The sequence below is a fragment of the Chiloscyllium punctatum genome, chromosome 9 (assembly GCF_047496795.1).
Source record: "Chiloscyllium punctatum isolate Juve2018m chromosome 9, sChiPun1.3, whole genome shotgun sequence".
NCBI classification, from domain to species: Eukaryota; Metazoa; Chordata; class Chondrichthyes; order Orectolobiformes; family Hemiscylliidae; genus Chiloscyllium; species Chiloscyllium punctatum.
This window is the reverse complement of record NC_092747.1, coordinates 127,542,813-127,555,731: the sequence shown is the minus strand read 5'-3', so window position 1 is coordinate 127,555,731 and position 12,919 is coordinate 127,542,813. Positions and strand designations below refer to the sequence as shown.

The window sequence follows — 12,919 nt, the reverse complement described above, 5'->3', positions numbered from 1 at the left end:
TTGCCCGAAACGTTGATTTCGCTGCTCGTTGGATGCTGCCTGAACTGCTGTGCTCTTCCAGCACCACTAATCCAGTAACTAATATGTCAGCTCTGTTGACTTCAACAAATAGAAAATGTTCCCCTTGATTCCATTGACTTAAATTTTGTTAGAGCTCCTTGATGCGACACTCAGTAAATGCTACTGCAATATTGTGGGTTACCTTTCTTACATCATCTCTTGAATTCTGCTGCTTTATTCATGTTTGTACTATGGCTGTATTGAGGTCAGAAGTCAAGTGATCCTGGTGGAATCCAAACTTAGCATCAGTAAGAAAGTTATTGCTAAGCAGGTGTCAGTGACACCTTCCATCACTTGGTTCATAATTGAGAGTGGACTGAGGGGACAATAATTGGCAAGACTGGATTTGTTCTGCTTTCCCTGGAAAGGAAATACATGGACAATGTTCCAATGTTTTAGGTAGAAGCTATTTGGACCAATAGCTTGGAAAATGTCTTATTTATAAATGTTCTGACCATTTACACTAGCTTGGCTAGTTTGTCACAATTCCAGAGACAATGTTAAACAAGTTAAACTATTTAGTGTCAGTTTCCCATTCACACAATGCAGAAGAAGCACTTTCTTTATGGGTCCAATTAATAAATTGCATCAACATTAAAGCGGTTTCAGGCAACAATAATACCATTTGGGAGAAGTGACAAGGCAAAGGTGTTCTACATGATGGCATATTATCACATAATGCTCTGGGTATTAATAAAAATGCACGCTACAACATATGTACATTTTTTGGGACTATGGGGTTTGACCCAAATTTGATACAAACTCTCAAAATCTAGTAAACTGCTATGTTTAACATTTGATCATTTTCATGTAAATGTGGTGGATCACAAAAACTGCAAATAGCTTTCAAAAAGATTGTAATGTTAAGGGTGTATGAACAGAAACAGATTCAGATACAAAAACCAGTTCAATTGGTATTCACTCACCTGGTGGAGACAACAAGGACAGCAACACGATCCACATCCCAAAGGACGAACAAGGTGCATGATGGTGTGCCCAACATTATCCAAAATCTTTATGATAAATGCTCGATTAGACCCACAACATATTCGGTTACAGAATTCACTGTCTTCAACTGCATAGTAAACTCTCTGGCCCAAACTATTCTTTAGCTCATACTTGTTTTTGGTCTCAAATCCTGTTAAAGCTGAAAAATAAAACACTACCATACATTGATATCCAGCATTCTGAAAACAAAATTACTTACTGTTATTTACCGAAATTGGGAATAAACCAACATACCAGGCCTGAAGTTAGATATCATGAAACATTTCTAATACATATCTGCAAATGAATTAGTAAACAGTTAATTTAGTTCAGGACTGAAAAAGAAACTCAGACCTCTGAAATCTGACACACTGTTACAGTTTAGACAAACTTCCAATCTTGGTTTTAAAACTTGCCAGCCTTCGAATGGTGTTGAATACACACATCTCAAATACTCTTGGTGGTTCATCCAATCACCCACTTGTAACAAAAGACGGTCACTGAAAGTGGAAAAACATCACCATTTCTTTGGATTGTTGTCAGAGATTGGAGGAATCCCTGAAGAAATTTTACCCAGCGCTCAGAAAAAATGGGATTAAATTCGCAGGTGTAGGGTGTAAATACATGTGTATTTATTTGTCCTAAAATTAATGTTTTTATACATTCAGTACACCCAACATGACTCCAACATCTCAACAGAGTGAATTCAGGTACTAAAAAAAGATAGATTTTACTAAATGATGCTTCAAAGCAAGGTACATTTTTAGCTACTATTTGCAGGAATCGCAACCCTGGCTTGGTGCTAGGTTATGCAGTGGTTGTCGATTATGGAAGAAATATTATTTTTCGGGAAGGCAGTCCACAATCAGAGTTGTAGGACTAACATCACAGCAAGAGGTACACCTGCATACTTTAACTCCCATGGAGAAGACAGTGCTAGCCATTGGTAGAGCTGGAGTCATCACTACTTAATGTATGTGCATAACATTGAAATGTACATTTTTTATTCATTCACAGCATGAGGATGCGGTTGGTCAGGCCAGTATTTATTGGCCAGGCCAGTATTTATTGGCTAGGCCAGTATTTATTGGCTAGGCCAGTATTTATTGGCCAGGCCAGTATTTATTGGCTAGGCCAGTATTTATTGGCCAGGCCAGTATTTATTGGCCAGGCCAGTATTTATTGGCCAGGCCAGTATTTATTGGCCAGGCCAGTATTTATTGGCTAGGCCAGTATTTATTGGCCATCCTTTATATCCCAGAGGGCAGTTAAGAGTCAACCACATTGCTGTGGGTCTGGAGCCTGATGAGAAAAGGATGGCAGTTTCCTTCCTCAAAGTGAAAAAAAGTAATTTTTTGACAAACAACAGTTTCTTAATTACAGATTCAGTACCCATTATCTGCCTTGAAGAGATTTGAACCCAGATCATCAGAACATTGCCTGGGTAACCGGATTAATAGTTTTGCTGGACATCTTAAAACACAAAGATGGATAAATTTCCAGGACCAGATCAGGTGTACCCTGGAATTCTGTGGGAAACTAGGGATCTTGGAGTGCAGTTCTTGAAAGTGGAGTCATAGGTAGACAGGTTAGTGAAGAAACCATTTAGTACGCTTGGCTTTATTGGTGAGTGCATTGAATATAGGAGTTGTGGCGGTGGGGGGGAGGGGGGTCATGTTGTGGCTGTACAGGATATTGGTTAGGTCACTTTTGGAATAGTGTGTTGAATTCTGGTATCCCTCCTATAGAAAAGATGTTGTAAAACTTGAAAAGGGCTCAGAAAAGATTTACAAGGATGTTGCCAAAGTTGGAGAGTTTGAGCTATAAGAAAAACATTGAACAAGCTGGGGATATTTTCCTTGGAGCATCAGAGGCTGAAGGTTACCTTCTGGATGTTTATAAAATTAGATGGGCATGGATAGGGTAAATAGACAATGTCTTTTCCCTGTGGTGGGGGAGTCCAAAACTCAAGGGAATAGGTTTAAGGTGAGAGGGAAAAGATTAAAAAGGGACCTTAAGGGGCAACTGTTTCATGCAGAGGATGGTACATGTATGGAATGAGCTGCCAGAGGAAGTTGTGGATGCTGGTACAATTGCAACATTAAAAGGCATCTGAATAGGTATATGAATAGGAAGGGTTTAAAAGAATATGGGCCAAACGCTGGCAAATGGGACTAGATTCATTTAGGATATCTGGTCGGCAAGGATGAGTTGGACTGAAGGATCTGTTTCCATGCTGTACAGCTCTGTGACTGTATTTGGCAATAAAGCCATTAAGCCATCACCTCCTCATAAAGGGCTTCCGAATGCTGCTGTCAGGAACCTCGACTGACTTAAAATTGCAAGCACTCCTTCTTCCTCTCCCACCAAATCAAAACATCCAGGACTCTTCTAGAATTTAAGGATTTTTAGAATATTAGTACCAGTGCATCTCTTATCTCTGTAGCTACTTCCTTTGACGTCCTAGGATGCAACCAATCAGATTCAGGGACTTATTAGTCTTTAGCAACATGAGTTTCTCTAGTACTTTATCTCTGGTGACAGTGATTGTATTAATTTCTCCTCCTTTTTCCCTTTGATTATTTTGTAGCTTTAGAATTCTATTAGTGTTTCCTAACATGAAGACTGATGCCTATTCCTGGTTCCCCATTATTATTTCCGCAGACTCATTCTCTAAGGGGTCCTTGTTCATAGTGGTCTCTCTCTCTCTTTGTTTTAAAATATTTAAAGAAGACTTGCTATCCGTTTTGATGTTCCTTGCCATTCAGTTTGGCTAGCAGCACTCAAGGGTAATACCTCCTTTCCCCGAAGGATGGAAGTCCCACATTCAGCATGGTAAGTTTTCCACAAAACATTATCACACTCTGTTTTAAGGTCAGTCAGTTTGCAAATATCCTTTATTTCCTGGGGATGGAGAGGTAGGGAGCTCATAAAATGGAGCCTTTGTTTTAAGTTACCTGCTAACAAGATTACACTCACCTTCAACAAGTTCGACAACTTGATGAACAAGTATTTGGTCAATCTGTGAAAGAAAAAATGATTGCAATTCAGCAATAGACCCTTGACTTTATTTCAATTAAAGTCCAATTTTAATGTGTGCACAGAAATAACCAATTGCCCACATACAAATACTATCCCCTTTCAGTAAAGTTTCCACTTAATTTTGGCATAACATAATGCAATCATGAGTTTGCCAATAGATCAAGAAATTATGTAATCACATAGCACATCCAGGAACAAAATTTCAATTATTAAATGCATTTAACTACATTATTAAGTGCTCTAAATAATTAATGTAAAAGAATAACTACGGTTTTGTAAGAATCTACTCGAGAAATGCATTATTTTGCCTCCAGCAAAAGCATACTGTACTTGGAACACTCTGCATGGATTGCCATTTCTGAGGCCTTCGTCAAAGGAAACTGGCTGAGGGGAAGCTAGTAGTGATTTGGTTCAGGAAATTATTGAACAAAAAGCAAAGAACTGCAGATGCTGGAAATCAGAAACAAAACCAGAAATTGCTGAGAAAACCAGCAATTAACAAAACCTGGTTGCAAGATGTACCTGCATGCAAGCTGTGTGTAACAAGTAATTAGGAAGGAAAATGGAATGTTGGTCTTTTATTACAAGGGGATTGGAGTATAGGAATAAAGAAAATTTGTCACAATTGTACAGGATCTTAGTGAGACCAAAATCTGTGCAGGTTTGGTTTCCACATTTAAGAAAAGACAGAGACAATACAGCAAAGTTACACGAAATTAGTCCTTGGGATGAAGGTAATTTCCTGTGATAAGATGCTGAGCAAATTGGATCTATTTGGTATTTTAAAGGATGAGAGCAGATCTAATTGAAATATACAAGATGCTGAAAGGACCTGATAGAGTAGATGCTGACAGCTTGTTTCCAATAGTCAGGGAACTATTGGAGTCTGCGGGCACTGCTGTTCATAAGGTTGGGAAAAATACTCAGTGCCATAGTCTTGGAGAATCTATTGTGAGGGGACTAGATAGGCGGTTCTGTGGCTGAAAACGGGACTCTCCGATAGTATGTTGCCTCCCAGGTGCTCGGTCAGGAATGTCACCAATCGGCTGCAGAGCATTCTAAAAGGGGAGGGTGAACAGCCGGTTGTCTTGGTGCATATAGGCACCAACGATATAAGTAGAAAATGAGATGAGGTCCTGAAGGAAGAATTCAGGGACCTAGGAGAGAAGTTAAAGAGGAGGACCTCAAAGGTAGTGATCTCGGGATTACTATCAGTGCCACATGCTAGCCAGCGTAGAAATGAAAAAATAGGCAGGTTGAACACATGGCTTGGGAGATGGTGTAGGAGGGAGGGGTTCAGATTTGTTGGACATTGGGATCGGTTCTGGGGAAGGTGGGACTAGTACAAAATGGACGGTCTACATCTGAACCAGGCTGAAATCAACGTCCTTGGAGGAGTTTTTGCTCCTGCTGTTGGGGAGGTTTTAAACTAATGTGGCAGGGGACTGGGAACCAGAAGAGAAAACAAGTCGGCAGCGAGGTGGAGACTGGAGACTGTAAGGATCATGAAGATAACATTAATAAAGGAAAGAGTAGGCAGAGAGCAAATGAGCACAAAAAAAACTTGTGGCCTGAAATGCATCTACTTTAATGCAAGGAGTATAGTGTGTAAGGCAGATAAACTTAGGGCTTGGATTGGTGCCTGGGAGTATGACGTTATTGCAATCACAAAGACTTGGTTGAAGGAAGGGCATGATGACTGGCAATTAAATGTTCCAAGATATAAACACTTCAGATAGGACAGGGAGGGAAGTTAAAAGGGGGGGATGGAGTTGCATTGCTGGTCAAGGACGATATCACGGCTGTGCTAAAGGAGCACACTATGGAGGGCTTGAGTAGTAAGGCATTATGAGCTAAAAAATAAGAAGGGTGCAGTTACATTGTTGAGGCTGTATTGCAGACCTCCCAACAGTGAGTGTGAGGTAGAAGAACAAATAGGTAAACAGATTATGGAAAGATGTAGAGGCAATAGGGTTGTGGTGATGAGCGATTTTGATTTTCCCAACATTGACTGGGATACACTTAACGCCAGAGGTCTGGATGGAGTAGAATTTGTAAGAAGTGTCCAGGAGAGTTTTCTAAAGCAGTATGTTAATAGACTGACGAGGGAAGGGGCCACATTGGACCTGGTAATGGGGAACGAGCCAGGACAGGTAGGAGAGGTTGCTGTGGGGGATATCTTTGGGAACAGTAACCACAATTCTGTAGGTTTTAGATACTTGTAGACAAAGAAAAGAGCAGTCCTAAGGGAAGACTACTAAACTGGGCCAAGGCCAATTATATCAAAATTAGGCAGGAGCTGGGAAATGTGGATTAGACACAGCTATTTGAAGGTAAATCCACATTTGAGATATGGGAGGCTTTCAAAGATAGGTTAAAGATAGTGCAGGATAGGCATGTCCTGTTGAAGGTAAAGGACAGGAAGGGCAAGATTCGTGAGCCGGGGATGACAGGAGAAATCGTACAACAAGCCGAGAGGAAAAGGGAAGCATACATAAGGTCCAGGCAGCTAAGAACAGAACGGGCGCTGGAAGAATAATCGGAAGAGTAGGCTGTCTTAAACGATGAATCAAGTGGGCTAAAAGAGGTTGTGAAATAGCTTTAGCGAGCAGAATTAAGGAGAATCCCAAAGCATTTTATTCTTATATAAGAAGCAAGCGGGTAACTAGAGAAAGGATTGGTCCACTAAAGGATCACGAAGGAAGGCTGTGTGTCAAACCTGAGAGAATGGGTGAGATTCTGAATGATTACTTTGCATCAATGTTCACTGAGGAGAGGGACCTGATTAAGGCTGAGATTAGAGATAGAAGTTTGATTAGTCTGGATCATGGTGACATAAGTGGGGAAGATGTGTTGGATAGGCTACAGGTTATTAAGGTGGTCAAATCCCGGACCGGATGGGATCTATCCCAGGTGACTGAGGGAGGTGAGAGAGGAAATAGCTGGGGCCCTGACAGATATCTTTGTGGCATCTTTAAACACAGGTGAGGTGCCAGAAGACTGGAGGGTTGCTCATGTCACCCCCCTGTACAAGAAGGGTAGTAGGGATATTCCAGGTAACTACAGACCATTGAGCCTGACGTCAGTGGTGGGAAAGTTGCTGGAGAAGGTACTGAGAGATAGGATCTATTTATATTTAGAAAAGAATGGGCTCATCAGTGATAGGCAACATGGCTTTGTGTGGGGGAGATCAACTTAATAGAGTTCTTCGAGGAAGTGACCAAGGTGAGAGATGAAGGAAGGGCTATTGATGTCATATACGTGGACTTTAGTAAGGCATTTGATAAGGTTCCCCACGGTAAACTATTAGAGAAAGTGAAGTCACATGGTGTGCAGGGTATTCTAGCTTGGAGGATAAAGAATTGGTTGAGCAACAGGAGACAGAGTAGTAGTTGAAAGGAGTTTCTCAAAAGGGAGAAAGGTGACCAGTGGTGTTCCACAGGGATCAGTGCTGGGGCCACTGTTGTTTGTAATATACATAAATGATCTGGGAGAGGACACTGTTGGTATGATCAGCAAGAATGCAGATGACATAAAGACTGGTGGAGTAGCAGAAATCATAAGGGACTGTCAGAGGATACAGGAGGATATAGAGAGACTGGAGAGTTGGGCGGAAAAGTGGCAGATGGTTTTCAATCCAGACAAATGTGAGGTGATGCATTTAGGCAAGACTGATTCTAGAGTGAATTATACAATGAACGGAAGAGCCTTGGGAAAAGTTGATGGGCAGAGAGATCTCGGAGTGCAGGTCCATTGTACCCTGAAGATTGCTGCACAGGTGGATAGAGTGGTCAGAAGGCATATGGTATGCTTGCCTTCATAGGACGGGGTATTGAGTACAAGAGCTGGCAAGTCATGTTAAAATTGTACAAGACACTGATTCGGCTGCATTTGGAATACTGTGTACAGTTCTGGGTGCCACATTACCAAAAGGATGTGGACTCTTTGGAGAGGGTGCAGAGAAGGTTTACAAGGATGTTGCCTGGTATGGAAGGTGCTAGCTATGGAGAAAAGTTGAGTAGGTTAGGTTTATTTTCATTAGAAAAAAGGAGATTGAGGAGGGATCTGATTGAGGTTTACAAAATCATGAAGGGTATACACAGGGTGGATAGAGACAAGCTTTTTCCCAGGGTGAAGGATTCAATAACGAGAGGTCACGCTTTCAAGGTGAGAGGTTGAAAGTTTAAGGCGGATACACATGGTAAGTACTTTAGACAGAGGGTGGTGGGCGTCTGGAACGTGTTGCCAGCAGAGGTGGTAGAGGCAGGCGTGGTAGATTCATTTAAGATATGTCTGGACAGATGCACTAGTAGGTGGGGAGCAGAGGGATACAGATGCTTAGGAGTTGACCTGCAGGTTTAGACAGTACATTTGGATCGGCTCAGGCTTGGAGGGCCGAAGAGCCTGTTCCTGGGCTGTAAATTTTCTTTGTTCTTTGGATCAGTGTTGGGGCCACAATTATTCACAACTTACATTGATGATTTGGAGTTGGGTCCACGTGTAGTGTGTCAAAGTTTGTGGAAGACAAGAAGATGAGTGGTAGAGCAAAGTGTGCAGAGGACTGTGAAACTTTGCAAATGGACATAGATAGTTTAAGTGAGTGGGCAAAGTCTGGCAGATGGAGTACAATGTTAATAATAGTAAAAAGGACTATTACTTGAATGGTAAAATGTTGCAGCATACTGCTGTGCAAATGGACCCGAGTGTCCTTGTGCATGAATCACAGAGGGTTGGTCTGCAGGTGCAACAGGTAATTAAGAAGGCAAATGGAATTTTGTCCTTCATTGCAAAAAGGATTGAGTTTAAAATCAGAGAGTTTATGTTGTAGTTGTACAAGGTGCTGGTGAGGCCACACCTGGAGTACTGCGTGCAATTTTGGTCTCCTTACTTGAAGAATGTACTGGCACTAGAGGGGGTGCACAGGAGGTTCACTAGGTTGATTCCGGAGTTGAGGGGATTTGCTTATGAGGAGAGACTGGGATTATATTCATTGGAAGTTAGAAAAAATGAAGGGGGATCTTACAGAAACAAATAAAATTATGAAGGGAATAGATAAGACAGAAGTAGAGAAGATATTTCCACTGACAGATGAAACCAGGACAAAAGGGCAAAGCCTTAAAGTTATGGGGAGCAGATTTAGGATTGAATTGAAAAGGAATGTCTTCGCCCAGAGGGCTGTTAATCTATGGAATTTCCTGCGCAATAAAGTGGTTGAGACTTCCTCAGTAAATGTTTTTAAAAGTTAAAGATAAATAATTTTTTGAACAGTAAATAAATTAAGGGTTACATGAGAGGGCGCATAGTGGAGCTGAGGCCACGAAAACATCAGCCATGTTCTTATTGAATGGCGGAACAGGCTTGAAGGGCCAGATGACCTACTCATACTCCTAGTTCTTACAAGAAATCTTTGTCACCTTGCTTAATGAAAATCAATGAAATATTTAGAATGATAATTACCACCTGTGATGGCTCACCCAATTATTAACAATCACATTGTGTACATGGATATGGAAAAATAATTATTTGCAGAGGAAAAGAATCAGACAGGAAAAAATCACCAACAGACTTGTATTTACCAGGATACACTACTGATCCATTTGGATCTGCTCAGGCCTGTTAGGAGAAAAAAAAACACACTTTGCGGATCATGCACAGACCTTAAAGCAAAGTTTTGTTTCTCTAGAAGACTTGAGCTCAACAGGTCTACGGGTTCACTTTTGAAAAGACCTTCAGTTTTTTGTTTAGGTCTCAGCTTTTTTAGGTTTTAGCTTTTTCGGAAACCCAACTTGTATGTATGTATGTATGTATGTATGTATGTATGTATGTATGTATAGTGATGGCTGTAATGTAATATAATAGCCAGGGCTGCGCACAAATTGATACCATAAATATCACTTGCTTACCGTTGTAAGGTACTCTAATCCAGGTGGACAATTAGGAATAGGAGCTGGGGTTTGCATCCACTGCACTTGAGGCTGAGATGGTCCACCTGCTTGATGCGTTAGCATAGGTGCACTGGATGGAGGATAGACAGCATAACCTGGCTGAGGTACAAAAGGGCCTGCTCTCACACACACAAACAGAGAAACAAAGAAACAATCAGTGCAATTTGCAATTTTCTGCTGCAGTTTGTGTGCTGTTATGCATCAGACCAAACCTCCTCCAAATTTCTCAAGGAGATAGCCTAGACCTTAACTCTTTCTTATTTAAAGATAAGCATTAGGTGTTGCATTCTAGACTGATTGCTCTACTTGGCTTTTGGCAAAACACACTTTATTCTTACACAACAGTTAAAATGTAAACAAAAGAAGAAAAAAAAAAATCGGTCTGACTTTAACACTATTGGAAATGTTAACAGAATAATAGATTATGTAACTACTAAACAGCAACTGTTTCAGTACAGTAACATCCCACAAACACACCCTTGGCAAAAGCAAGATCAGTAAAATAGATTGTCTCATATGCAATGTACATCCAGTGCATGATTTGATTTGACTTGTTTATTGTCACTTGTATTTTGTTACAAAGTACAGTGAAAACTGTTGTATAGTGTTGCCACTCTCCTGCGCCATCTTAAAACACAGAAAAATAAACCAAAACATAGAATATAAAAGGCAGAAAAATGAAATCAAGAAAAAATGTGCAATTTACAGTCCTTCTTGTTAAGTGCTCATCATGGACGATGGGTCTGATGGCCAGGCACAGGTCTCCTTTGCTGTGCCACCGCCACTGGAACAAACATCGCCATGCTTCAACGCCATCGCACTTCCACCAAGACCCTCACCACTAGGAGTCCTTGATGGACCTTGCCAATGCAGGCACCACCAATGCTGCTGGGTATTGCAGCAGCCCAAACTCGCTGAAACAGCCTTGAATCTTAGCTGGACACAGCCACTACAGAAGCAGCCGTGAGTCGGCGCTTGGATCACCTCGATGATGCAGACGCTGCTGGGAACCCAACAGCCGCATTGGAGATGGGGCTGTTACAAGACCACGCTGCTGGACCTACTCACTGCTGCCAATGCTGTCACGAAAATGCAAGTAAAATAAAATAAGAGAGAAAACAATTAGATAAGAGAAAGGGGAAAAAAAAGAACAGAACAGAAGAAAAGCAGATGAGCCCCAGGCTGAGAAGCTCTCGTCCACCACCATCTTACCGGACATAGCAGAGGAAAGAATATCCAGAGAAAATTCCAGCAGAGAGTAAACGCAGGCATTTTGTTGCAGAAGGGAGAGATGTATGGCAGCTTCAAAATCCCAACAATTTATGGAAATTAAACTGAAACCCTATGTCTGCAAGAGCCTGAATCCACAATTCAGGCTACTTCTATTGTTTCAACTTTGAAAAAAAACCCAAAAGGCCTCACAAACTGTTAATTTTATTGGCTTAGAACAGACAGGTTTTCATCTGTCTCTCTTAAAAAAATGGCAAAATGAACACCTTGAAAGCCATAATTTTGTCATACCCACCCTGCCCTAAAAAAATGATTCATCAAATTCAAAAATGGATTTTTTTTAAAATCCCTTTTGTCTTATGCTTTAGCATACTACAATACATATACATTACATTGAATCTAAGCATTTAAACATTCAATACAAAAGTCCATTTCAGTCTGTTTCTTCCACCACTGAACACCTTCATGCCTTCAAATTCGTGACAAAGTGTGAGATTGGCAATTATGTTCCCCATCCTGCCACGCCTATAATTTTCAAATTAAATGACTGTGACAAACTCCATTTAAACAGTCTGGTATTTTTATCTTTAAATTTTTCCAAAATGTTAACAGGTTATGATCAGTGCATACAAATGTCATAGTATGGAAACAGACCCTTCGTCCAGCCTGTCCATGCCGACCAAATGTCCCAACCCAATCTAATCCCACCTGCCAGCACCTGGCCCATATCCCTCAAAACCCTTCCTATCCATATGCCCATCCACATGCCTTTTAAATGTTGCAATTGTACCAGCCTCCACCACTTCCTCTGGCAGCTCATTCCATACACGTACAACCCTCTGCGTGAAAAAGTTGCCCCTTAGGTCTCTTTTATATCTTTCCCCTCTCACCCTAAACCAATGCCCTCTAGTTCTGGACTCCCCAACCCCAGGGAAAAGACTTTGTCTATTTATCCTAGCCATGCCCCTCATAATTTTGTAAACCTCTGTAAGGTCATCCCTCAGCCTCGAACGCTCCAAGGAAAACAGCCCCAGCCTGTTCAGCCTCTCCCTATAGCTCAAATCCTCCAACCCTGGCAACATCCTTGTAAATCTTTTCTGAACCCTTTCAAGTTTCACAACATCTTTCCGATAGGAAGGAGATCAGAATTGCACGCAACATTCCAACAGTGGCCTAACCAATGTCCTGTACAGCCACAACTGTACTTCCCAACTCCTGTACTCAGTACTCTGACCAATAAAGGAAAGCATACCATATGCCTTCTTCACTATCCTACCTACCTGTGACTCTACTTTCAAGAAGCTATGAACCTGCACTCCAAGGTCTCTTTGTTCAGCAACAATCCCTAGGACCTTACCATTAAGTGTATAAGTCTTGCTAAGATTTGCTTTCCCAAAATGCAGCACCTTGCACTTATCTGAATTAAACTCCACTTCTCAGCCCACTGGCCCATCTGGTCAAGATCCTGTTGTAATCCGAGGTAACCTTCTTCACTGTCCACTACACCTCCAATTTCGGTGTCATCTGCAAACTTACTAATTGTACCTCTTATGCTCACATTCAAATGACAAAATGTATAGGACCCAGCACCAATCCTTATGGCGCTCCACTGGTCACAGGCCTCCAGTCTGAAAAACAACCTTCTACCACCACCC

At 41.4% G+C, this 12,919-nt stretch overlaps 1 protein-coding gene across 6 annotated transcripts in view; it reads right to left on the bottom strand.

Moving 5' to 3' along the window:
• The window catches only part of LOC140481687 (phospholipid scramblase 1-like), a 187,316-nt gene that overhangs the window by 32,377 nt on the left and 142,020 nt on the right, over positions 1-12,919 (bottom strand). For all 6 annotated transcript variants that reach the window (XM_072578254.1, XM_072578257.1, XM_072578258.1 and 3 more), the window contains 3 exons: positions 9,993-10,150; positions 4,027-4,069; positions 987-1,207 (listed from right to left, as the gene is read on the bottom strand). In XM_072578254.1, coding sequence (XP_072434355.1) covers positions 987-1,207; positions 4,027-4,069; positions 9,993-10,150 — 422 coding nt within the window. The remainder of the gene's footprint in view (positions 1-986; positions 1,208-4,026; positions 4,070-9,992; positions 10,151-12,919) is intronic.